Raw genomic sequence first — 23,452 nt, forward strand, 5'->3', positions numbered from 1 at the left:
AACCTATTGGAGCTTTACTGCCACGCAGTGGCGCGAAGAGGGATCACCTGGAAATGCTTTGTCCAAAAACAGACCCAGAACCTCATTACAAGGCTGTACTAACTTTTCTGTACTAATAGTAATACAACCATTAGTCTCCACTTGGATTAAAAATAACCTAACTTTTAATGTTTACAATTTCATTGCATAAATATGCAAGTTAAACTATGTACACCTAATAGTCTAATTACATGAATCTTTGCATTTCAACCTGAAGTCTCAACAATTTCTTTGTTATAAACTTCATTAAAAACAAAAAGTTTTCAGTGTGCTCTTTTATTTTAAACTCTTCAATATGAAACAGGAATAAAGAAAAAACATAGTTATAACGGCATAAAAAAAGTTCAACAATTGACTAAAAACATTTTGGTGCTTACATTTTTTCCACCCCCTCCAATCGCAAAAGGGCTTATTAAGACAAAACTATTTTCCCTCACTGAAATGAAATCACCCAACGGCAACATGCAAAGCATTAATTTCCCAATATTTGATTCATTGAAATGAGTCCAACTTGGTTAAAACAGGAAAAATAAAATCCTGTAAATAAGACTCCCTGAGCAGATGAATCTGTAAGAAATTTCAGCCTACAGTCCAGAAACAAGCAAACTTTAAACAAGAAAACCAAAAGCATCCCCAACTTGAGAATCAGTCACAGACACTGTCCATGTTAACTTTGAGAGATGTCAGTGTTGGGTGAAATCCTTGTGCATGTTGTCATCAAAGGCCCTAGGCCACTTCAGGATCTTCTGTCTTCTTGACTTTAACTGGAGTAGCTGAACAGTCTTCATTCTAGACAAAACAGAGCACAACAGGTCAGGCTTGATAAAATGTCCAACGGAGGCACACAGCTACATTGCCTTTTAAAAAGTACTTATACCTCTTAATGGGGATGTGTCACTTTGGATACAGAGATCATCAGCCTAAATGTACCAAGGAATCTTTTCTGCCAGAGGCTATCTGACTTCATTATATACATATAATACTGTGTAAAGTTGTGCGTTTTGAGCAATATACTTAGCGATATGTGTGAGTCAAGACTATTGTTGTTATTACTGCAATATGTTTATTATTTTCATTCTAATTATTTACTTAGAACTAATTAAAAGAAGACTGGTTGATTTTTAGACCTCTGCTGACATGGATAAGATCAGTTTCATATTTAAGTATTGGCTCAGTTGATAAGTCTTGTGGCCCCATAATTATTTAAGGTTGTTGCACATTTTCACTGCAGGTCAAAGGTTTGAGTATATTTGTGCAAACGTTCGTGCCAAATTCATTTTTATACATGCCAACTTGTGCGTAAAATATTTTTTGTGGTTACACAAGTTTTATACATGAGCTCCAGATGGCTGAGATTCTTTGTCATGACATGGAAGCTATTGAAAACCCATCTTATATATATTTTTATAAAAATCACGGAAAAATATAAAAAACGTAAAATGAAATAAAATCAGCGTGCCTCATCAAACATAGTGTAGTAGAACAATTTCACAGTAATTTTCAGTTAGGTTACATGACTTGGAAGCTATTGAAGGAAACTTTTAAATTTTGACAAAATTTAAAAGTTTTCTTATATATATATATATATATATATATATATATTATATATATATATATATATATATATATATATATAATATAACCTGAAAAAGAAAAAAAATGAGTGTGCCTCATCAAAATTATCCAGTAAAAAATTTTTGCACTGATTTTGAGTTAATAGGTCTCATGATTTGAAAGCTATTGAATAAAATTCCATTTTGCCAAAAAAAATTCTTAAAAACCAACATTGGAAACCAAGTCAGGTTCAGCCTGTAGAGGAGCTCACCTCAGCTGCAGAGCTATGGACCAGCAGGGAAGACGGTGTGTTCTGGGAATCAGCCAAGGCAGGAAAGTCCAACTCAATGTCCACAATATCATCAAGGTCCAGCTCCTCTCTGCAGAAACCAAACAGTGACTCATCATGGCCATGCAAGTCATGAAGGCGTTACCACCTGTTGACCACGTGCAAGACGGTCACTCAGGGTTATCATAATATAATCACAAGATCATAACATAAGCAAAGCTGACAAAAAAAGCACATTCATTATTTCAGACTCAAGATTTCAATTTTTTTTTTGAAGTTGCTGTTAGTTTGTTTTTAATGCTGTTCCTTCCTCATATCCTGACAGCACAATCCTGAAGGACTTTTTATTGTTTGTGTGGTGGCTGTTTAACTTTGGTTTTATTTGAAAAAATCCAAAATGCAGAATCGTCACAACTTGATTTAATATTTTTTCACTAACAGATGATTCTTTGATGTATAGTTGTTGCTAAATCAGCTGTGAGTATATTTGTGAAACAACAAAGTACAGTATATGGACCCATCTCTGGCAAATGCTCCACTAAAGGATGTTATTAGCTGTGCTTTTTTTGTCCGCTTTGCTTATGTTATGATCTTGTGATTATATTATCAGCTCCCATTGCTGGATATATTTTAAAATTTATAATTACTGCAGTAAACAGAGCGCTACTCTGTGATGTCAACGCTCTTCTCCGCATGTAGATTGCTTTGGGGACAGAAACACTTCACACAGAAGTCTCATTGCATTCGGGTTGAATTAGTATGAATGACCATGCAAAAAAAAAAAAGTGGATTTCAAAAAAGAAAAGAAAAAAAGAGAGATTTAGCAAGCTCTGTGAACGTAGCCTTGAAGAAGTGCATTTCTGAGGCTCACCTGTCAAAAAGTCACTAAATAAAATGATCAATGAGCTTGGCAACTTTTCAATGTCTTGTTGCAAATCGAATAATCTTTACAAGATTGATATCTAAAAATCAAGAAATTGGGGGGGAAAAAAACCATAAAACTATTGCATAACTAAAATATTTAGCCTTACTATACATGTCCTGTGAAATTCTGCTTTCACTGAATAAGAATTAAGTCTGGAAACCGTTCTCCAGACTATTCAAATGTGCAAAATTATTTTAAAAATGCAACCATTTTCCAGGCTCCATATGAATCCTGGAGATTGTGGGATTTTCTAGATCATTGGTCTTCAAGGAACAGTGCCCTGAATATTTTAGGCACTTGCCTGCTTTAAACACATCTGATTTCAATTGATGACTGATTTACAGGGTTTTGTTGATCTGCAATCACCCAGTTGGGTGTGTGAAAGCAGGGAAACATCTAAGACATGCAGGGTGGTGTGTCTTGAGAACCAGGATAGGAAACACTGCTGTAGATATCAGTGTTTATTGCTCTGCTCATTTTGTTTTCCTCCCCTTTCAGCTTCATGACCCTGGCAGAGCAATGATGAAGCAGTCACTGGAAACCTGAGGGAGCCAGTGTTTTCTTACATATTGTCACTGAGGGTGTGTTCCTGGCCGCAGCCTGCTGGGGGATCCCAGGCATGCAGCTTAACCCTCCACAGTTTGATCTGCTGATCCCAGGAACGCCGGCTGTACTTCCTGAACTTGTTGGGAGTCTTTGGGTGAACGCCCGGCTGTCGCATGTGTCTGAAAACAGAAAGGGTTCATGTTTGTATGGTTAGCATTTAAACACACAAGACCTTCTGTCCATGTTCAATGTTGCTTTAAGATGCTGACAATCTAACATGCATCATCTTACTTTGGCACCTCCTTGATGTAACGGTCATAGGCCAGGGTGTTCTTGCCGTAGCTTATCTGCTTTTGTCTTCGCATCAACACAGCTTCGTCAGTCTCCATGTTTTCACCCTCTCTGGAGTCACAGCTGTGTACACAAAGAAGTTATTGTCTTTTAACTAAAAACCTGATAGAACAACTGATTCCACAATCCAAAGATGAAGTAACAACAGCTCTTTTCACAAAATCAATTTCTGTCCTTCAGAGGAAAACTTTAAAGAGAGCTCAGAGGAGGCGTGAACATGGCAGACATGATCTGAAGCGTCATTGGCTTAAGGAAGAATCCCAACCTGCAATAGGATGAGCAGATGATGGAATATTTGCTTGGTGCAGTGCTAATAAAACATCTGCAAATTGACTGGAGATATGGAGTTGAGCAGTCGGTTTTCACGGGTCAACAGGTTCTCATCCTGTCAGCGAAAGGTTTAGTGTTGCAGGATTATGGAACAGACTTTCACTGAAGTGAGTAGTTTTCTTGAGGAAAGTCAGTAAAGAATGCTGACCCATGAGAACGTAGAGTTTAAGTTTACTAAAGCCATATTTGTAAATGGCTTTAGTTTGCCGTCTGCAATGTCATTACTATCGCCAAACAACTGTAAACAAGTCATTGTTTGGCATCAATCACATTAATCAGGATGAAATACGTTGTTTTTGTGGGCTATTTTGTCCCTACTTGAAATATTTTAGTTTATTAAACAGTGCTAAATAGAGCATGTTGGTAACGATATCACATGAGATTGAAGACGTGTGTACGGTGTAATATTAGTGTACAGTGTATGAAGCATATCCTATCATTTCAGATGCACAGTGACCTGTGCAGTTATTGGACATAGGTTCACTGCGCTTCATTTGACAAAGACTGCCATACAACATATCAATGTGCAAAAAAGAGTATGCAGTGTTTTCTCTTTGGAGACGCCTGTGTTTAATTTAATTTTTATAAAACATTTATTTTATCTGTCTGATACTGTTTCACTCTTACAAACACCTCTGTACTTGAAATATTTTTTAAAAGGTAGGATATTCTGATGCAGGGTCTTAAATCACTTATATGTGCTATCCACATATTTTGATTAAATCATTTAGTGATTCACCGTGTACATAGAGGTAGTATTTTCTGGGTAGGGTATTTAGCAGATAAACTTGTGCCGCATACTAATGTAAAACAGATAGCATATCCTGGTGAAAGATTTTGGTGCATTGACCTCCTCTACACATTTACCAGGGAGGATATTTTGATGAGGGGTTTTTAGTGCATCAATATGTGCTACCTCTGTATTTCATGAAACAGGAAATTCAAAGACAGGAAATTGGTGCAACAAAATGTGCTACCTAAGTATTTGCTTAAAGTTGGGTATTGTGATGAAAGTAGGATATGCCAATTATGTACAACCTGTACAATTCTGCTATATTTTATAAAAGTAGAATATTCGAAGAAAAAGATTTGTATGTACATCCATACCTTTTCATTTTAAATGGGTAGGATATGCAGATGAAGGAAGTGATCTTCCTTCATCTGAAAGAATGTTCATATGTAAATATGAATTTACATATTTCATGTATGTAAATTGTTCCAATGAGCTTCCACTTTAGTCCTGTCATTCAAAGAATGTTATCCGATGACAATATTTAACATTAACACAACCTGCAATAGTTTTTGGTTTGTGAACGTGACGGTAGAAGTTTTAAATGCTTAGCATTGAAACACAGACATAACTATCTAGCCGTCCTATAGTAGGAAAATTTGACAAGGTAGCACCGATAATCATAACACTGGCCACAACATTAGCATCCCAAAGACTAAGCATCAAACTGTTCTGCTTGATTTAAAGTCGACTTATTCACCCATTATTTTACCAGCTAATTAAACTCTTTCTTCCAAACCAACATGATGTTTTCACATTCCTAATTATATATATCATTGCATCTGTAATGCTTCATGTTTTAAACTTTTGTTTAATGTTTGAGTCAGATGTTTTTGATAAAGTTATGTTTACCTGCCAGAAGAGCCAGATGAAGTTTTTCTCTCCCTCTGATTGACCTCTGAACCTAGTATCCTCCTCCTGTACCTGAACAGGGGGCACATAACATCAACAAACAGCAAGAAATAATGATAGCATTCAAGAAGACTACTGAAATTAAAATGAAAAACATTCTTTTACCGTTGCATATCTCTGTGAACATCTCGCCTCATCTCTTCGTCCTCCACCTGGCTCCCCCAGTCAGACTGACCACCACATCGAGACACAGGTGCTGCGCTCTCTGGGGTGGTGAAACTGGGGGGGCAAAAAAGAGGTCAGGCCTTCTTAAAACTAAACTCAATTCAATAACAGAAGCAACAGCAGTTAGCTAAAGCCATGTCTGACTGCAGTTGGCAGTAAGCATTGCATCTGTTTGTGAAGCTGAAATTGCCAACAATTATTTAGGCTTTCTTCGATAAATATTTGAATAACATTCCAGATATGCAGTTCCTGATTCAAGAAAACAGTTCAATAAGAAAGCCTGCCTCTGTTTCAAACAAACTCTTACCTGGAATTTCTGCTGTCAGAGTGTTCATCATCACCGTCCTCGTCACTGTGGCTCCTCAGACTTCCATCTATTCCTCTCTTCCGGCAGTGGGACCACCGAGACGGGCCAGTGCTCCTGTATCCCAACAAAACATCGAGGAGGCCTATATTAGTTTGGCCCGGTAATAAACATCCTAGCACAGTAAAGAAAAGCCTGTGTGTGAATACACTCTGTGGCAACACTGACAGTACAACTGGCCTTAGCTTTTCCTGCAGAACAAATGAGCAACACAAAGCAAAAGGCTTCATTCAGGAAAATCTACAACATGCTGATATGGCTGAAAAGGTCTTAGTGAATGAAGGTCAACAGAGCAGGGCGGGACATTCATTCATGAGTTGACTGATGATTAGCAGAAGCTGATGAGCGGGTTTTAAAACTTCTCCCGCCATTTACTTCTTTCTTCGGATCCTCCATCCATCCATTGTGTTGAGTGGCGCTCGATCCACAGTTTTCAGTCGGCTGAACTTTGATGTCAATGTTAGACATGTGTCCGTTCAACCAGATCTGTTTTTTGCCAATTGTTTTCACAGAAACCATCGTTTTCATTCAAATGTTGTTTTCCTTCACACAAGACAAATCGAAAATAAAAAGTTAACGGAGTAACAGCTAAGCTACGTTCTGCCATTTACTTCCTGAAACTGATGGAGGCTTTTTACCGAGTTCAAACGAATCATAATAGTAACAATACAGTAAGATTTCTAACATACTCATAACAAAATAAAGCTAACTCAAGTAGCTAACTGGATTCAAACATACCTGTGTTTAAAGTCACTGTCGTGAGCGTCGCTCCGCGTGGCTCTGTACCTGTGAGACATTTTTAATACAATATGCTAAATGAGAGTGAATTCACTGAACTGAAGCCGCAGAAGGACAGCAGTCTGATCTCGACAGACCCGCCAAATGAACAAGAAGCGCGGCCACAAACAACACAAGCAGTCACGTGCACGGAAAAGGCGGATCCTTTACTTCGTCTTTGTTTTCTGTCTGGGTGAATCTGAATCCAAATGTTGCAACACTGCCACCTTCTGGATTCACTTTATAACTACAAACCAAAGCAGTCCTAGTTACTGCCACACAAGGCACGTCAATGTTTTGAAACGTAATACATTTTTTTGAATATTTGTTTTTCTTTTTGTTGTTGTTTTAAGTTTTTATTGGGGCACAAAATACAAGCAGTGCAAAAACATATAGTGTGATATAAAGACCGCCCGGCGGTTACAAACACCGAGACGATGCGTGACGACATTAATGAAAGCGCATAGGGTGCACGTTTTATGGCTTTAGTATCAGTGACGTCGAGTTTCGCGTTGCGCTCCAGAAAACTGTAAACACCGACATTAATATGAACAGCGCCACAAACGTGAAAACAGCCACGAATGAACCTGTCCGTAAAGTTGCACAACTAAAAGCCATTATAATCTTAAGACAAGTGTCACAAGTCTGTGCAGTAGACCATCTGAGTTATGGAGCCGCAAGAGGCACTTTGTGTGCAGCGCAAAAATAACTGCAGTTTTTTTTTTTTTTGTTTTTGTTCTTGACTGTTTTAATCTCTCTTTCTGTTCCACCTTATAAGTGCAGATACATTGATATGTATCTCCACATATTTTATAATGTAACCATTAAAAAAACTTGCAATTAAGTAAATATTGGCAAAGCTCAATGTAATTTTCATGTTGAGGCAGCAGAAGGTTGTGTCTGCAGTTGCTGCAGTTACTTTCCACTCAAGCAATCAGTCATCTAAGCTACTTTTTAAGGAGTACTCAGTAATCTGTTTAAAGTTACTTTTTCATCTTAAAACTAATTCTTGTCACACAAGTGGTATAATTCGTTGCTGCTGGTGGTGGCACAAAGCACTCTCTGATCTGCTGGCTAGCCTGTCATCTATCCCTTCACATTACTTCAAATCAGTTTTAATTTTTAAAATATTTTTACCTCCAAAATGCCTTAACTTATTTAAATGAAGTGCTTATGGTGACGTAAAAAAAGAGGAAGGATTAAATCCACTTAATTTATTCAATTAAAGACAACATTATGATTCACTACATTAAAAAAATTCACTGTATTTAGTTTGAGTGCCAATGTCACAAACTTATAGTGTTTGTGCCGACACACACTCACATCCCTTTATCAACCAGTCACATAACTGGGCACTGGTACACCTGAAACATCCATGGAACAGCCCAAAATAATTACTAAGCAGTGAAAAACATGAGGTAAACCATAAATGAATAAACATGGAACTAACTTAAAAATTTTTTTTATTAACATAGCATACAGCTATACTGTCAAAAGTACAACGAAGAAGGACAACAATCGATTCAAAACTTAAACAGAATTACAATTAAACTAGATTTAGATGATTTATTTAGTCAAGAAGTAAAAGTTATTGTGGAATATTTAGATAACTTAAACAAACACATTTGTATAGCACAATTTAATCCTCGAGTGACATTCTTGTTCACATACCAACTGGTTGTGTCGGAATCCACCGATTTGTTGTTTGACAACTGTAAACACGAAGGAGAAAAAAGGGATATGACGAAGGAGGGTTCTCCACACAGGAGTAACCAATACAAATACACTTTATACTTTTTAGATATTTATAATATTTTATTTCCTTTCCAGTTTTCAATTCAGCGCTTCTTACTGTTGGTCAGTCTCTGAAATCCAGAGAAAATAATAACATTTGCAACTCTAACGAGACAATCTTTGAAATACTTTAAGGGATATGAATACTTTTGGACAACATTACAGATGCAGTTACATAACTGAACAATAATTATTTGCATCACATATTCTACATACAACCTATAATTAAGTTTCGCCATTTAATCAGTCACTTTTACATTATTCCCACTGTGCTGATCACTTATGGAAGCTTAAGAACACATCATGTGTTCTGCAAAAGAATTAATAGAGAATTCTAGTAATGAAGAATCTGCACTGAAGGTGCTAATAACTCCTGACCCCAATGAATTAATTAAGGTACAGCTTATCAGAATGAGAAACACAGGGGCTTAGGAAAGTGTCATGGAGTCTTGTGGAAGTCCCTCTGAGGCTGTGTAATGATGAAATTGAAGAGAAACCAGACTGAACAAATGCATAACTTATTCAATTAGTGTTGGTCTCCATGGGATGCACAGTAATTTTCCCCTATTATTAATTTCAGCCTACTTCTTTCGTTCCATTCTTTTACCAGGCATTAGAAAATGTGACACAAGGCATTGCATTCACTTTTGTCACAATGCCTTATGACACAAGAGTCACATTGACATTGTGTCACTGTAGAATATTGACACATTATGCATTTACATGCAAACTTCTACAATGCTGTAGAAGTTTACGCAACTTCTACAGCTTCTGCAGCATTGTGTAAACTGTTCATTATGTACACCTGAAATACAGAACCCACTGAAGAGAAAGTTCATTTCATTGAGAAATAAAGAATAAAAACAAAAAATAAACAAAAGTCCAACCAAACAAATAAAACTAGTAATAGTGGAGTATTAATAGGAATTGAGAATAAATAATATCCGTGTTTACCAGTTGTCTTGTGGAGTAAAATCCTATTTCTAGTATATATGATGTTATGGATGGCTGATCTTGAAAGTGCCTGTGCCGCTAAAACACACCCACAGTTCTCATTGATTTATTTCAAACCTGCATATAGTCAGAAGCAGAACACATAGATCAGGGTGGTCCAGACAAAGCCCACAATCACATAAACATTTCATTTTGCTGTTTTAAAACCTGAGTTTTGTAGTCTGTTTTCTGATTTCCTGGAACTTACCATCATTCATGTTCAAACTCGGTGTAGCAGAGAAACAAACTAACATTACAGGCATGGCCATTGCTGGCCATTTGGGTGCCCTAAGCATAGATGCTTTGTGGTGCACCCCCAAATAGGAATGGCCAATAAGTCAGTATATTTCAGTGCATTTTTCCTTATTTGGTGGTAGAAAATTATCTGCCATATCTTCATGGCAGACAGCCAATTATACTGACCCAAGTTCTGCTGAAGGTCTCTTCATGTTAAAAGGAGTTGTCGTGCTTTTGGTTTCCAGTGTGACGGAGGCGTGTGGGTAGTTGAAGATACGCGACAAGAATGAAGGGTCTCTTGCATGAACTTTACTTCTTCCAGCACAGATGAGTTATAACCACAACTGAATTGTTCTCACGGAGGAACTGTGTGGTTTCTGGCCTCAAGCTCTGGCACAGACAGCAATTAGCTATGTTCGGGCAGTGAGCGGTGAGTACCATAACCAACAACAGAAACATAACAGATCAGCTGTTAGATACTGGTTGCTAAGGTAACTGTCAAGAGCAGAATAAACAGAACGTAAAACAACGAATCTCACGATACTAGTCTTTTCTCCTGAGCTGTGCTGCATTTACTGATCTAGGCTTGGAAAATGAAAATAAAAAAAATACAAAACCAAGTTTAAGATCTAATCAAATTTAACCTTCTGTACAGAGTGTTTCCTCTCCACTGCCACTTCATGTATGCTCTGTATGAGGGATTCATGCACAGTCTTTATACCATACCATATTCATGCACAGTCTTTATACCATACCATACCATACCATACCATACCATACCATACCCATACCATACCATACCATACCATACCATACCATACCATACCATACCATACCATACCATACCATACCATACCATACCATACCATACCATACCATACCATACCATACCATACCATACCATACCATACATACCATACCATACCATACCATACCATACCAACTTTATTTATAAAGCACTTTAAAACAACCACAGCTGATACAAAGTGCTGCACATAAAATAGATAAAAACAAATAAAAACTCTTACAGTTTAAAACAAGCAAACATACAATGTAAAACTAGATCTCACTGGAGTTGAAAGACAAGTAAAATAGATGGGTTTTAAGACGAGTTTTAAAAGTGGACAGTGAAGGGGCCTCTGACCTGCAAAGGCAGGTCATTCCATAACTTAGGACCCCGACAGAGAAAGCTCTGTCCCCTCTGAGCTTCCTTCTAGATCTCTGTCCCTCCAGGAGCAACTGATCTACAGACCTGAGAGATCAATAAGGTATGTAAGGATGAAGAAGCTCAGTGAGGTAAGCCTGGGCAAGATCATGCAGCGATTTAAAAACAAACATAGGAATTTTAAAACGGATCCTAAAATAAACAGGCAGCCAGTGAAGTGAAGCCAAGACAGGGGTCACATGCTCTCTCTTTCCAGTTCCTGTCAAAAGTCGTGCAGCCGCATTCTGAAGCAGTTGCAGACGTGAAAGCAGTGACTGACTGACTCCCAGATATAGAGAGTTACAATAATCCAGTCGAGTCAAAATAAAAGCGTGGATCACTGTTTCAAAATGCTGCCTGGAAAGAAAAGATTTAACTGATGCCAATCGCCTTAAATGATAAAAACCTGAACCAATTAAGAACAGTGTCACCAATACCTACAATACGCTGTAATCGCGATATTAAAATGTCGTGGTCGACTGTATCAAAGGCAGCAGTTAGGTCAAGTAAAATCAGAACAACATGATTACCAGAATCACATGCTGAAAGGATGTCATTAAAAACCCTTATTAAAGCAGATTCTGTGCTATGAAGAGTTTTAAAACCTGATTGGAAAACCTCCAGAATACCATCCTCATCTAAAAACTGTTTTAGCTGATGGTATACAATTTTTTCTAAAACCTTAGAAAGAAAAGGCACCTTCGAAATAGGTCGATAATTTGCCAGAACAGAAGGATGTCCACTCTCTGGCTGGTTGAGATTTCATAATTGCTTATTGATTGATTGCATACATATCTCTTGACATATTCTTTCATTTCCCACAATCCAAACTACCAAGTTTTAGGAGTCAGTTGGTTGCCTCACCCTGTTTCTCCTCCAGGGAAGCCACTTCACATCTGTCAGGTCAGCACAAACAGTGTTTGATCTGAACACTGTTTCCCACCAATCTGGGATCTTTAACTGATCTAAAACAAGAAAACCTGTAAGACTTAATACCTGGTAAAGAGATACAAAAATGTGTACAGTGCATGATAATGTCTGATTTTAGCTGCATATGCAGCCTTTGAAGAATGAGTTCATAACTTAAATCACTCAAAATACAACACCCCGATAGCTGCACAAAATTTCAGAAAGTGTTACCAGGTCATTTGTGTGAGAAAAAAAATCTAACTATTAATTTGCAAGTTTGAAAGCTTTTATTTTCTCTATTGCAGATACAGTGTGTTGAATGTTTGGGTTGTAAATGACCTCCTTTCCATATTGGGTCTCTTAATGCTTGACATGATTAGAAATAATAGCTTTTAAAAAGGAAAGAATTAGCAGTGTTTGCTCAGGGAACAAGACTTCTGGGATCAGACCTGTTTTAACTGTCACCTTCCCTGAGGAGGCAAGCATCAGAACCGCTCCATTCCAAATTTAATGAAAGTTTTCTACATTTGCAGCCTTACTCTCCTCTATAAATACAAGGAGAGTAATTGGATCCCTGGAAAATAGTAGGGATTATGTTTATGATGTCATAATTCTATCTAAAATGTTGTCAGGAGGTCAGCACCAGTGGTCAGCTGATTCCTTCTAAAATCACCAATACCAAGGTTCTTCAAATCTCTCCTTCTAAACTGCAGAGACACATCAAATAATCAGATTGTTAGCAGAACGTTGGAGAACTTTGTCATGTATGAATTTTATGGCGGTGTATTTTTAGCATTCTGGTCTTTGAATCTAGGAATCTGAGTTAAAGTCTCAGTAGGACTTTCTGTCATTGCCACTAAACGTTTCCACAAAGCAACTTGTGTTTGATGAAGCCCGCTGTTCAAAGTTTGACAGAAAGGGTTATAATTGACTATTTTAGTGTTGAGGGGATAGAGAGATGGATCATAAAGAAACTAAGATATTATTGTAATCAATTCAGGCCATATTGGTTGTAGCTTACTTTAAAGATGAATTTTAACTTTACTTAAAATAATAAGAGGGCTGATGTTACGGTCCGACCGGCAAGGAACAAGGACAAGAAAATAACTTCTATATATTTAAAAAAAAAAAGAAAAAAAAAAGCTTTCAACAAAAAAATCTCAGAAATATAGGAAAAATGGGCCCAAAAGAAATCAACTAAGGCATACCTAACTCAATATGACAATTCAAAAACTGACCTCACACAATGAACACACAGGGAAATTTAGACACACAGGCTAGCCTAACAAACGAGGAGGGGTGGAAGAAGACACAGACAAACAATACATAAACATAAATAACTAATTCAAATCAAAACATTTTGACTTTAACACAACTCTAAAAACAAAACAGCCTAACACTATAAATGTTTTAGCAGTTATACTATTAGTAGAGAGAGAGGAAGAATGTTCATCATCAAGTCCCCTGATTCCACCTGCCTGATGGTTTCTTCCTCTTCCTGGTTTGCCTAACCAATCATTTTCCCCAGCCAGTCCTTCAAACTCACCAAAACAAAATAAATAAACATAAGGTGTTTACTAAATGTGTGCACCCAAATCAGTAAACAACCTAATGCAATAACCACCAAAGAAAACACAAATTCTAAATATATTGTGTGAAAACATTTACATAAATTCTAACACTGGGGAAAAGATGGAGGAGCCTCCACAGCTGATAATAAAATACATTTTTAAAGTACGTCATTATAACTTATCTTTTGTCTACTGATTTATGCTAGGCTTCCATTGTGCTGACAGTGAAACAAAAATTGTCCCTTCAAAACAAAAGCATCATAACTGAAGCAGGAAGTGAACCATTTGTGAAACTAATTAGACAATAGACATTTTATTAGCACATGTATTAACATAAGTCTTTTGCACATTGTCATAGTTGTACATTTTATCAATGTGCTTCCCAGTTATTGAAAATCGTTCTTATATTTAATCTTGATCTATTATCATTTTTGTTTTGTATAAATATTGATTTATACAAACAGCTGAAACACTTATCTTGTTCTTTTTGGTTAAGAATTATTTGGAAGTGTGTATTTTGGGCTAATTACGCATTTAATGAATTCGCTACTAATTGCTGTCACAGTAGCAGTTTTTTCTTTATGAAATGCTTTGACTCCTCTAATGACTCATCAAAAGATATTGTTTATTTGGTGTGAGGTAAGATGTACATAGTTTATCTCGCGTTGCATCAGTGAATCTGTGATCGATCTCAGGGTCTGCTGAGGAAATTCACCTGAATTACTTAAGCCAGCAGCTTCTGAACCTGGCTTGGTCTTTGTGAAATGGATGAAGGCAGAATGAATTTATGGCATACAAACCTGGCTTTATCTCTTATCCTGGATTTTATAATTCTGCTTTTGTGAAACTTTGCTTGTCAACTAATACACAGTTAAATCTTACAGGTACAAATGTATAACTTTTTCAAGAAAGCAAAACTAAAATTTTTAGAAAATTATCATTATTAATTAATTAAAACATACTTGGGTTAGTCATAAAACTCTTAATTATTGCAAATCAAAATGTAAGAATTAGATGAATACAGTCTTCATGACCATTAGCACTAAATAATGAAGAGAACTTGCCTCTAAACAAAAGTGATGACATACTTACAGTCAATCTGTTAATTAGTGTAGGTAATTACTGGAAGTGCAAAAATAATTAGGTTTCAAAGAGATATTTAATTATTGATTAGATTAATTATCTCAAATTGAGTGAAGGCGTTTTGGGGTAATTACAATAAATGTTAAATGGCAGTAATTGGGTTAAAATTTGAGAGAAGCAATGATAGTGGAAGTTTAACACATCATTCAAAAAATAAAGAAAAAAAAAACATCAAAAGATGGATGGAAGGTGAGTTCACATTTAAATTATATACATTTTCATACTGCTAACACCACCCTCCTAATAATCAACACTTAGGATAATTTTATTCACAAAGCACCATTTACAAAGTGCTTCACTGATAGAAGGAGTAAAAATCATAAATGGCGTGTAGGGATCTCATTTACGTTAATAGTGGAATTTTTGACACCAATGAAATAATTACTTTTGTGGTATCAAATAGATGACATCATTTAACTGAGCCTGACCTGTGCAGCGCTATACACTCTGAAAAGTGTTTTTGGCTCTAGTTCATCTAATGGACATTTTTTGTTTGTTTTTTTACATAAATCTCATTTAATCCATTTGTTTTATTAATGGCAAATTACATTTTTGAGTTCAAGTAACTTAAAATTTAGAAATCTTATTTACTTAAATTCATTCAATTAACCTTGATGGATCTTTCTACTTTGACTTTACTTGAAACAATTGGATTCAATGCCAGTTTTGTGACCCATGTCAGCTGTCAAACTCTGTGATTGGCTGTGGTTGGAGGACCACCTTTAACCAGAAACAGGCAGACAGTTGTACCCTGGGGGAACAGACCACCCTCTTTATTTACATCAGCATCACCAACTGAGGCTCTTTTCAGTCTTTGGTATGTGGTCTTTGGTGTTCTGTTTTCTGTATAAATTAATCTCCTCTTGTGGTGTATACACTTTCCTATTCGGTGCTATCTGACAGTTCAAAGGTAACCTAAATCAAATAGTGTGCCCTGCTTGACAATTCATAAAGTTAGAACTAATTTCACAAAGCCAAATGCTGATGATGGAGTCAGAAAGACATAAAATAGGATAGGGTGATAGGAACGGATGGGAATAGGGAATAGATATGTAAGGTAACTCAATTATGGAGGCAATTTCCCACTCGCCTCCTTTAGCCTGAGAGAACTAGAGCAAGTGCAGCACTTGCCTTGGTTTCAGAGGACACATGCGGTACAGAAAGCAGAGATTGTTGTTAGAAAAGGAAACACAAAAAATATTAGCAAATGGTGGTTGTGTATATATACAGCTTTGTCACAGGGATGTAGGCTTCTAATAAAGCTCTCCTGTCATTCAGCAACCTGTTATATCTGTGCATATTTTGTGATGGTTTTCAGGAGCACTGTACCCTGATAAAGTAGCATTATGGTAGTAACTTCAATCCACTGGAAGCAGGAATCAACAACAAAGCATATATACTCAGTTACCGACATATTTGTTAACGATAACTGTCAGTCAACTCTAATCAGATATATAATTTCTGATGTATCTTCTATCTAATCTATTTCCTCTTTGGTTTGGGAGTGAATTTTTTTTGTACTTTTTTCTTACTCTTGGAAAGCTAGAAAGACTTCAGTTTTTTTCTATGTATTTTTGGCATTGTTGAAATAAATTTTCAGGGAAACCTGTCGCACACAACTTTGATGTTTATCCATCAATCCATTTTCTGTACACCCTTGTCCATAGTGGGATCTGAAGGGGTGCTGGTGCCTATATCCAGAGAGCGTTTCGGCCAAGAGGCGGGGTTCACCCTTGACAGTCATAAAGGCATAAAGTCATAAAGTCACTGGGGCAACTCTGATGAGGGTTCAGTAACTGAAACCAAGTTATGTTCTCTATATTGTAGTGGATTACAGCAGCAGCAGCATTTCAATATGGAACAAAATTCTTTCCCTCTCCATTTATAGCTTATTGAACCATAGCAAAATCTTAAAGCTTTATTTGTAGCTAAACTTGCTGCTTAAATGTAATACACTCATGTGAGCAACAAATGTGCACCACATTTCAGAATTTTTGAGAAAAAAAATTTAAAAGCATGTCTCTTTTCCAAATTGGACGTTCTGTTTAATTTTTTGGTTGCATTAGAATGCCTCCAGATGAAATGTATTTAGCTTTTGTTTTTTGTTGTTCTTTCTGTCAGTCCAGAATGTCACTTTTTAATTTCAGCCTGCAGTGAATGTTTATAGAATTACACTGATGACCCCAGAAAAAATTGCAGCTAAGCAGTTTCTTTGTAGATGCAAATTGTACACAGATTACAGTCAAAATTAAATCAGCTCAAATGTAACTCAATTTTTTTGTTTCACCCTCTTAGATGTAAAAAATGTTATTTGCACAGCATTCCCAGAATGCAGCCCCTCTGTTGTTTCCATTTGTATTTCTAGAAATTAAGCGCTACATCTATACAAATATTAATATACAGTACATTAAACCAGAAAAAATGAATGTCAGACATGTTTAAATTATTTCACAGTTGACCCCTTTAATAAAAAGTGACATTCTGGGCTGGCAGAAAGAAAAACAAAAAACAGGCGGAGGAACAGAGGTGGGGAGGGAGAGAGTGATGTGCTTTCATACCTGAGCCAGAGCTCTGACGAAGTTGTACCAAGCTGTACTGCTGAAAATTCAGCTGCCAAAGAAAGCTGGTAGTGAGATGCTTTTTGGTAAATTAATGCTTTCCGCCTCCCTGGCTTCTCTCAAGGCATCCTGACTGATCGTGGTTCACTGCTCATCTTCCAAGTCTGGAAACAGTTTTCCAAAGCACTCAGTACTAAAGTCAGTCTGCCATCTGGTTTTCACACTCAGTCCAATGGTCAAACATAACATATGAATCAAGAACTGGAATCCACTTTACGCTCTCTCACGTCCACCAGCCCAACTGACTGGAGTCAATTTTTCCCTTTGGTGGAGTATGCTCACAATTCATGTTTCCTCAGTCATTGGAAACTTTTGAAGTTTCCTTCAGCTACCATCCTCCTCAATTTCCCGCTGATGAAAAAAAGACACCTCATTAACTCTGTTCACCACTACATCCACTGCTGCAAGAACTTCTGGACCAACACCATCTCTGCCCTGCACTATACTGCAGATCAAAACTACTTTATGCTTACTGAAAAATAACTCCTGCCCTCCCATACACACACGGACAAAAGTGTTGGCTCTGTGCATGTGACATCCCTTTAAAATCTATGTCCAAAATGTTATCACCTATGTTCATTGGACCTTATGAGATCACTTATAAGGTCCGCAGCAGTCTGTCTTTGCCTTCCTTCGACTCTCTGTATACATCCCACGTTCCTCAGATTAATGAAGTATTTTTGAATATGAATTTGAATATAGTGGAAATCCTAATGTTGACTCAACACGTAAGTCCCTGACCACTTTCAATATCAATCAATCAATCAATCAATCAATCAATCAATCAATCAATCAATCAATCAATCAATCAATCAATCAATCAATCAATCAATCAATCAACCAATCAACCAACCAACCAACCAATCAATCAATCAATCAATCAATCAATCAAATTTTATTTGTATAGCACATTTCAGCAGCAAGGCTTTTCAAAGTGTTTTACATCATAAACACAAAGTCATGCATCATGGAATAGACAATACATTGTTACATATTACATTTCAAATCCAATTCTAAACAGGTGTGTTTTTAGTTGAGATTTAAAGGAAGTCAGGGTTTCTGCTGTTTCAAGTTTTATGGAAGTTTGTTCCAAATTTTTGGTGCATAGATGCTGAAACCTGCTTCTCCTTGTTTGGTTCTGGTTCTGGGGATGCAGAGCAGAACCAGAACCAGAACCTGAGAGTCTGGAAGGTTGATACATCAACAGCAGATCTTTAATGTATTGTGGTGCTAAACCGTTCAGTGATTTATAAACTATAACAGTATTTTAAAATCTATTCTTTGAGCTACAAGGAGCCAGTGGAGGGACTTTAAAACTGCTGTTATGTCTCTATCTTCCTGGTTCTAGTGAGAACAGGAGCAGCAGACGCTTTTGCAGTAATCAACAAGTTTCTCTAGATCTGGCTGAGACATTGGTCCTCTAATCTTGGAGATGTTCTTCAGGTGATAGAAGGCCGACTTTGTAACTGTCTTTATGTGGCTCTGAATGTTCAGGTCAGAGTCCATCACTACTTCCAGGTTTCGGGCCTGATCGCTAGTTTTTAGTTGATATTCAATGTCAATATCAGGCTTCAGTGTTTCTTCCTAACATTTAAACATCAGGCAGAAACGTCAATGTTTAAACATCAATCATGACTCATATTTTCTATCTGGGTAGTTAATCTTTTAAAATCACATTAATGGGTGTATTGTGTCAGAGACACAAGCTGGAGGCCTGATCTTTGGAGGTGTGGTCAACAAGGACTGAATGGTTTCATTCCTTTCCACATCCATTGCCTAACAATTTTAAAACAGCCCAGAAAATCAGTGTCATATGTAACACAGTTGAGAAGGGTACAATATGTTTTAGGTAGATGGGCCAATAGGTTCGGCTGTCGGAGCACGATGGGTGTTTAAATGACACACATACACAGTTGAGTGAATTTAAAAAACAATTAGCTTTAGTAACATGAATCATAAACTCACAAGTGGACAAGACATACAATTAAGAAAATAAAATTACACACAATAAAATACATAAAAGAAAAACAACAATACTTGGCCAAGTGCTAAATATCAAATTTAAATCTATTGGGTGCACCCTGGTAGTTTGCACTCTAATCTCTTTTAGATGACAAATGAATCAAATTAAATCCTGGTTCAGGTCTCACTCAACATGGGAGGAAATCCAGATCTTTCTAAGTCCAGGTGGGAAGGCTCACCATCAAAGTCTGTAGAGGAATCCATTCCAGGAACAATCCAGGAGAAGAGAAGAAAAAGCAAAAAAACCAAAAACAACACAACAACAACAACAAAAAAACTTGATCTGTCAACAGACAAGACCAGCAGAAACATAGAATTATTATTAAACCATTCTAGCTTATTATGTTTCATAACTGTTTGAAAAATCCTTTTCCAAGAACAATAATAAAACATTACATTTTACACAAACTCAGCAAAGGTTCACGTTTTAATAACTAAGTAGGTCAAATAAAGATCATTATTTGACAACAAGATAAAAGAACAAAAACCAAATGAAAGGTACAAAATATGCTCACCGATCTCAGTGCGGCACGTTCAAAACAACTAGACAGGGACTCTCATTCCAGACACGGAGGGCACTAGACAGTGTAAAATGCATATTTTTTTAAGTTTTAACTTAAACAAAATGAATTAAGTGAAATAAAAATACATTATTATATAGGCTTTACCTTCAGTTGAACTGAAAACAACTGCCAATCAACTGCCAGAAAGTGCAACAGTTCCAACTGATCTTAGTGGTTCTAACAGCAGAAAAAACTGAAGTTCAGTTTTCTGAAACTTATCACTCTTTCTAACTTATAAGTTGGATTTAAACAATAACTATTTACAAAAAAAATCCTTCAAAGTCAATAAATGATATTAGAAAGAAACCAAAAGACTCTCACTCTGGCTCAGCTGTCTGATCAGGGTCGGATCTCCCGCTCACAATCAACGCTGCCAACACGGGAAAGAAGGTGGAGCCTCTGTGGCATTCCGCTCTCTGATTGGTCTAAACATTCATGGGAATCAAACTTCCCATTGGCCAGGCAGACTACCCCGCCTACCCAATCTCTATTTCCCAAAAGGCTATCCCCACTTTATGTGGGTTACACATAGTTCACAATTTTTCCTTCTTTTCGGTGATTGGTCCAGTTGGAATTAAATTAGAGAATGAATTAAAATACTTTAGTCATCCTAGAGGGGAAATTCACATAGACATGGTCTACTGGGACCTGTCCATGTGAATTGAATTCTCTCTCATTGAGGTTGATTTTTGCCACCATGTCAGAAATCAACCTGAATGAGAGAAATTCCAGACAGAGCACTGACTGGAAGTGAGAATTGAGTGGAATTGCACAGGCAGGTGATGCCAAGGGGAAATAGTGTTCACAGCAACTTATCAGTTGTAGGGATTATGCAGATGAATTGATGTTCTCTTATATAGTATATGAGCTCTTCTTCTTTTGTTTGAAAATGAAGAAATGGCTTCACATTGTCAATATTTGCTATCACCAGAGTGAACTAGTCATTGCAGCAGTATGTTTGGAGCATGACGTGCAACCTGCTTGTTTTCACAACCAGTCACAATACATGTAGGAGTTGTGCAGCCAAGGGAATTTCAATAACTTACTGGATGGCCAGAGATAACTGTATTGTAAATTCCATAAATTTTGTATTTGTTTTAATGTATATTAAAATTATATTGCATTTGAAATACCATAAATGCTTGCTGTTCTATGTAAATATGGATAATGTTAATTCAATTCAGATAATAAATAAATAGAGTTGCACTCTGGATCATCTGTATTCTTGTCTTCCTCCTTTTACTTTCCTGAGACCTTCAACCACAAGTCCCTTCCCCACACTCCCAGTCAGCTCTGTCCCTCAGTCCATGTAAATTCTTCCTTTTCTCATCCTTCTCTTTTCTTACTTGCGAAGAGGAGAAAGGGTAACATTTGGACTAGTTCAAACTGTGTGTCTGAGAAAAGGCCAGCCTGACATTTCACACAGCTGCTACATTTTATTACAGACTATTTTCACAGTGTGTGTGTGTGTGTGTGTTACATTTGAAGGGAGAATAGAACTTAGTGATATATGATATGAAGGGAGAATAAAAAGGAAGAATTTAATTTCTAAATTGGAGAATTCTAACACCCTCCATCTGCATTTTCTCACTCCTTCAATTTCAGTTAGATTTCTTAGTCTAAGTCTTAATTCTTTGGCTTTATTGATCTGTCGCTGTCATATTTTCCTATTAATTAATAATTCACATAAAAACATGCTGATGTTTTTATGTGAATGCAGGGAATGAAACAGAAACATCCACAGAAGTATGTACGGTAATGTTAAACATATGCTTGAATATGTTTGTTTATAAAAACTTATCTCAGTACATGCTGCAGCCTGACAAACATCTGCTATGATCATGGAGAAGTATTTTTGTCTAATTTATAGAATTACTTCTTCAACTTTAATTTCTTTAAAGACATTATTTGTCATGATTTTAGTTCTGCCTTGATGGTGCTGCTTAATTTCTCTCCCTCCTGTTGATTGTTCATTGTCCTCAGTTGTGCTGTGCTGCTTCCTATTAAACAGCTGCTCTTCTTCTAAGGCCCTGTCCCAATAATTGCACTTTCACCCTCGTTCCACCCTTGTGTCCGTCAAATGCGCCTTCATGTTGAGGAGTTTAAGTGCCAAGTGTGTCCCACATTCTACACATCCTGCCTCCGCCCCGTACATTTGAGTCCTATTTCCACCCTTATGCAAAGTCTGCATTGACGCTGACTTCAACAAAGTGTATTACCCACAATTCACTGCTGCATGTGATGTTTTGAGCTAGTAGGGGTATTATGGCAATGTTTTGTTATTTTTTGTTGTCTTCATAGAAAATTCAAGTATGGCAAGGCACATATTAGTAGCACAAAGTTTTGATATGATAAACTGAGCAGAAAAAAGAAGAAAATTTCAAGTCACAAATTAAGCTATTAACATATTGATAGAAAGACTGGGCTTTTGTGACGTTGCAACAATTAAGGTAAAGTAATTTTATATAGCACATTTTCAGCAGCAAAGCAATTCTAAGTGCTTTACATAATTTACGTAGAAATACAAGCAAAACAACAAACCAAAACAAAGACAAGGTAAAAGCATAGAACTACATATTGGTTCCCTATGTTTAATAAGAATAAATAGTCCATAACTTATAAACTAGTAGGAGGTTCTCCATGCTTGATTATATAAAGTAGATGGTACTTTCTTAGTTTGTTCTAGATTTGCAATCTAACCAGAGTTTATCTAGATCTTGTTCCAATATGAAAAATGTAATCCTAAATGTTGATCTAAGGTAATGAGTAGTTCCTCTAATATTAATGAGCATTCTTTGATGCAGAGTCAAGCCTTGTATACTACTTCTCACTGTTCCTGAGTGTCTTCAACTCATTCTGTAGATGACACTTATTTCCATGCATGTTAACTCTTGTCTACCTCAGCTCTGCTCGCTGATGTCCTCCACAGCATACATTTTGGAGCTGTAGTTAGTTTTCACACCAACTCAGGATGTAACAAGTCACTTCTTTTGTAAAACAATTGTGCCAAGATGATCACTAATGGAAGTTCACACGAACCTAAATTATAGTAGTCAATCACAGTCAACGAAGATCCCACAACAAAAGAATGAGGAGGAAAAGTCTTCCAAGGCATAAGACCTCATTCTGAATTTGACAACTTTCTAACATTGGGAGTTGAAGACACCATCAGGAAGAAGAAATGTAGTGATTTCTCTAGGCAGAAAAGACATTGAGCAGATTTTCTTTGTGTGTGAATTGGGAAGTGGGGCAGTGCAGAGTGAGAATCCTCTGAGAAGTTTTTAATTTTGAATAGAAAATGAAGAAAACAGACCAGAGGGAAACTTTATATGTTTATTTAGTTTTCTCTTACCAGT

General features: G+C 36.8%; 1 protein-coding gene and 1 long non-coding RNA gene across 4 annotated transcripts; both read right to left on the minus strand.

Moving 5' to 3' along the window:
* Positions 1-305: 305 nt before the first annotated feature.
* Positions 306-7,206, minus strand: slbp (stem-loop binding protein). 2 transcript variants are annotated; one of them, XM_055023615.1, is made up of 8 exons: positions 7,004-7,206; positions 6,209-6,322; positions 5,842-5,955; positions 5,677-5,742; positions 3,645-3,767; positions 3,374-3,532; positions 1,865-1,973; positions 306-828 (listed from the first exon to the last, which is right to left on the minus strand). In XM_055023615.1, the coding sequence occupies exons 1-8, from the start codon at positions 7,060-7,062 to the stop codon at positions 766-768; spliced, it is 807 nt and encodes a 268-aa protein (XP_054879590.1). In that variant the 5' UTR covers positions 7,063-7,206; the 3' UTR covers positions 306-765. The 2 variants fall into 2 exon arrangements, with proteins under 2 accessions (XP_054879590.1, XP_054879589.1); XM_055023614.1 differs by having other exon boundaries at positions 5,677-5,748; positions 7,004-7,205.
* A 12,166-nt stretch (positions 7,207-19,372) lies between these two features.
* On the minus strand, positions 19,373-20,608 carry LOC129354136 (uncharacterized). Of its 2 annotated transcripts, XR_008605124.1 has the most exons (4): positions 20,418-20,608; positions 20,202-20,273; positions 20,049-20,111; positions 19,373-19,816 (listed from the first exon to the last, which is right to left on the minus strand). It is a non-coding gene; the product is annotated as an uncharacterized LOC129354136 (long non-coding RNA). The 2 variants fall into 2 exon arrangements; XR_008605123.1 differs by having other exon boundaries at positions 19,373-20,111.
* Positions 20,609-23,452: the final 2,844 nt, after the last annotated feature.

The sequence above is a fragment of the Poeciliopsis prolifica genome, unplaced genomic scaffold (assembly GCF_027474105.1).
Source record: "Poeciliopsis prolifica strain line A6 unplaced genomic scaffold, Auburn_PproV2 SCAFFOLD104, whole genome shotgun sequence".
NCBI classification, from domain to species: domain Eukaryota; kingdom Metazoa; phylum Chordata; class Actinopteri; order Cyprinodontiformes; family Poeciliidae; genus Poeciliopsis; species Poeciliopsis prolifica.